Source organism: Lolium rigidum, chromosome 4 (genome assembly GCF_022539505.1).
Source record: "Lolium rigidum isolate FL_2022 chromosome 4, APGP_CSIRO_Lrig_0.1, whole genome shotgun sequence".
Lineage (NCBI taxonomy): Eukaryota > Viridiplantae > Streptophyta > Magnoliopsida > Poales > Poaceae > Lolium > Lolium rigidum.
Genome location: NC_061511.1, coordinates 213,889,100 through 213,892,056, shown reverse-complemented (window position 1 = coordinate 213,892,056; position 2,957 = coordinate 213,889,100). Strand labels below are relative to the sequence as shown.

The 2,957-nt window shown below is 46.3% G+C and overlaps 1 protein-coding gene across 1 annotated transcript; it reads right to left on the bottom strand.

Moving 5' to 3' along the window:
• Nucleotides 1-782: 782 nt before the first annotated feature.
• On the bottom strand, nt 783-1,129 carry LOC124705482 (metallothionein-like protein 1). Its single transcript, XM_047237196.1, has 2 exons — nt 1,077-1,129; nt 783-970 (listed from the first exon to the last, which is right to left on the bottom strand). The coding sequence occupies exons 1-2, from the start codon at nt 1,127-1,129 to the stop codon at nt 799-801; spliced, it is 225 nt and encodes a 74-aa protein (XP_047093152.1). The 3' UTR covers nt 783-798.
• Nucleotides 1,130-2,957: the final 1,828 nt, after the last annotated feature.

The following is a 2,957-nucleotide window of genomic DNA, read 5'->3' as shown; positions in this document are numbered from 1 at the left end:
TACGTAAATATCTAACTTGACCATTCATTAAGTCAAGATACATAGATTTAACCGTAAAATTCCCTGACTCTGTGAGTTTCCAAACAAATTTGTCCGGGTTATCTGATAAATGTACCTCCATAAGACGCTGGCATAAGTGAGCTATGTTTTAAGTGATAAATGTACCTCCAAACAAATTTTACTAATTAATTATGAGATTAACTTATGGCTGTGAGCTATGTTTTAATACAAATTTATATAAAACTTACACATACTTTATCTTCTAAAAAAAAGTAATGTGTGTACATTTGAGACTGTTTGAATTTCTAATTCTCCGCTTAGAAGATGGTAGACGTATGAGATAAATTCTGGGAGAAAGAATATTGATTATTTTTAGGGATTTTCTAGTTCTCAGCTAGCCTACGTGCTAAGTCAAATCCTATATCATTTAATTTGCATCGTGATTCGTGCTAATCATTAGTTGCAACATAATTTGATGACATTGACTGAGAACGAGTCGACTAAGAAATAGTCACACCCTTATGTTTACAGATTACATGACCCTATTTGAGAGACCTGGGCCTGCAGAAGTTTATACGAACCTGTTTGTCATATTCAATTCAGATGGGCCATTACAAATATACATGCACACACCACACAGGCTCGCGCACACCAAACACAGTTTACATGACAGAAATCACAACGTAGGACACCAAGAGCAAAACACACCACATCATCAACAAGATGGCCAGCGCCGGTTCCTTTATTCACTCCATCACACACGGCACGATCACCGCAAGCGCATCGACCGCTTGCATCTTAGCAGTTGCAAGGGTTGCACTTGCAGTTGGCACCGCAGCTGCAACCATGGCCAGCCTCGACGGACTCGGCGGCCTCCTCAAACTGCGCCTTGGCAGGCCCAGCGCCGAGGACGACGACGGTGGCCTGCATGGTGGCGCCCCTCTTCTCTTCCAAGTCAGGGTACATCTTGCTGCAATTGGCAAAATCAAACTAATCAGAGCAGTCAATTATTCAGCAGAAACTTAATGTAGCTAGCAGGAACCTTTTGTATTTGAAAGAGAGAAGCAAATGCATACCCGCAGTTGCAGTTTGAGCCGCAGCCGCAGCTTGATCCACAGTTGCAAGACATCCTTACCTTTGCTGTAAGCTCACTGCTCTGGATGAAAGGTTTAGACTTGCTTTGCTTTGGGATGGTGAGCACAATGCTTAGGCTCTACTTCTGCACCGCTATTTGTAGGCGAACAAGTGTGTTCGGAATGGGCATTGTTGCATGTACACGATTCCTAGAATTGGTCATCTTCCCTCCAATGGCAATTTTAAATCCAACGTGTTACTTTTAAAGTATAGTTCAGTTGAGATATGGTTGCTTTCTGGTAAAGCAACAATGCGTAGTCGACTTCTCTTCCTTTCTAACTATGCAACTAATTAGTGAATGATATAAAGACCTAATAAATACACTATTTTAAGTCTTATTTTTGTATCTATTGACTACGGCATCTGCGTGCCAGCAAGAAATGGGCCTTCTTTGGTTGTCATCTTAATTTATTTTGCCTCAAAGGAACTAGTAGCTTCTAGATAAACTTAGGGTTAATTATTGGTTTGCCACTACAGCCCGCGCAACACTCAGTTTTGCCACTAGCAGAATGGTGCTCAGTTTTGCCACCGCTTCTGGTGCAACTGCTCTGTCGAGGCCAAACGGCCAGGTTTCAAACGTTTTCGTCCCGTGCCGTTACTGAAAGTGGGGCCGGATCTTACAGGTAGGACCGTGCAATGACAAATTGGTGAAGACCGAATTACCCCTGCTCCCGCCACACAGCCACACACCGATCCGCTGCACCCACCACCACTCGCGCCCCTGCCGGCACCACCTGCGACGCCACCACCTGCGCCGCCGCGCGGCCGTCCCACGTGGACACCTGCTCCACCGCCACCTGCTCCACCGCCACCTGCTCTGCCCCCACCGTCTTGCGGCGTAGTCGCTCGTTCCGCCACTGCGCCCTCCACCTGCTCGACGAAATGGCTAGTGGCGGCGACGACCTTGGCGAGGCAGGCGTCGGGCCGGAGACCCGCCGCGTCCACGACTGGGTTCCCGAGGGGTAAGCCTTGTTCCTATTGAGCTTTCTTGTGCAGTGCAATAGTCGATTTGACATGGAGTGCTCATTGCGTTTAATTTTGCTTTTGGTGTGCTCATTGCCTCTCTGTTTTTGGTTGATTAGGATGGAATTGCGGTTTGCTTTCTTGGTGAATATTAGAAGGGAGCGATTCATTGTGGATGCAAAGGATCAAAAGAAATTCCAAGGAGGGTTTGATTATCGGTTGCCAATGGATTGTAATTGGAGTTTTAGACAATTTGGGGAGGTAATTAGCGGCCCATATCCTTGGGGTATGCATGATGAAGTGAAATTCAGATACTACGATGGGGGAAGTGATTGGGTGAAAGTTAGTAATGATGAAGAGCTCGCTACCATGTTTGCTAAGCATAGGGAGAAAGAGCAATTTCATGTGAGGCTGCAAAATGATGTGGTTGTGCTGGCAGTTGGACCTTCTCGGACAAATTCATGTCGTCGTAATAGCAGCTCTAGCCAGAACAGTTCAGTTAGGGGAGCTTCAGTTAGTGCACGACGACGTGGTGGCTCGTCAAACATGGGCACCGGCAGGGTCCCAAGAGTAGTGGAGCCTGAATACATCGATGATGAAGAGAGGCGATATTCTGATGTTGTGCAGAATTTAAGACGGCCATGTCGGGCTGAAAACCGAGATGAGTCTGACAATGAGGCTTTTGTGATTGATGATGAGGAGGTTGAGGACGAAGACCTTCCAGCTATTGAATGGGACCCTGCAAACCCTCAGATGGAAGAAGGTACCATCTTTGCGTCCATGAGTGAGTGTAGAAATGCACTTGTGACATACTGCATCAAGGCAGAGCGTACATTTGAAGTTGACAAGAGCGACAGTCG

Coding starts and splice junctions, on each gene's coding strand:
- LOC124705482 (XM_047237196.1), bottom strand. CDS start 1,129: ATGTCTTGCAACTGTGGATCAAGCTGCGGCTGCGGCTCAAACTGCAAC. Junction 971..1,076: donor GGCTCAAACTGCAACTGCGG/GTATGCATTTGC, acceptor TGCCAATTGCAG/CAAGATGTACCCTGACTTGG.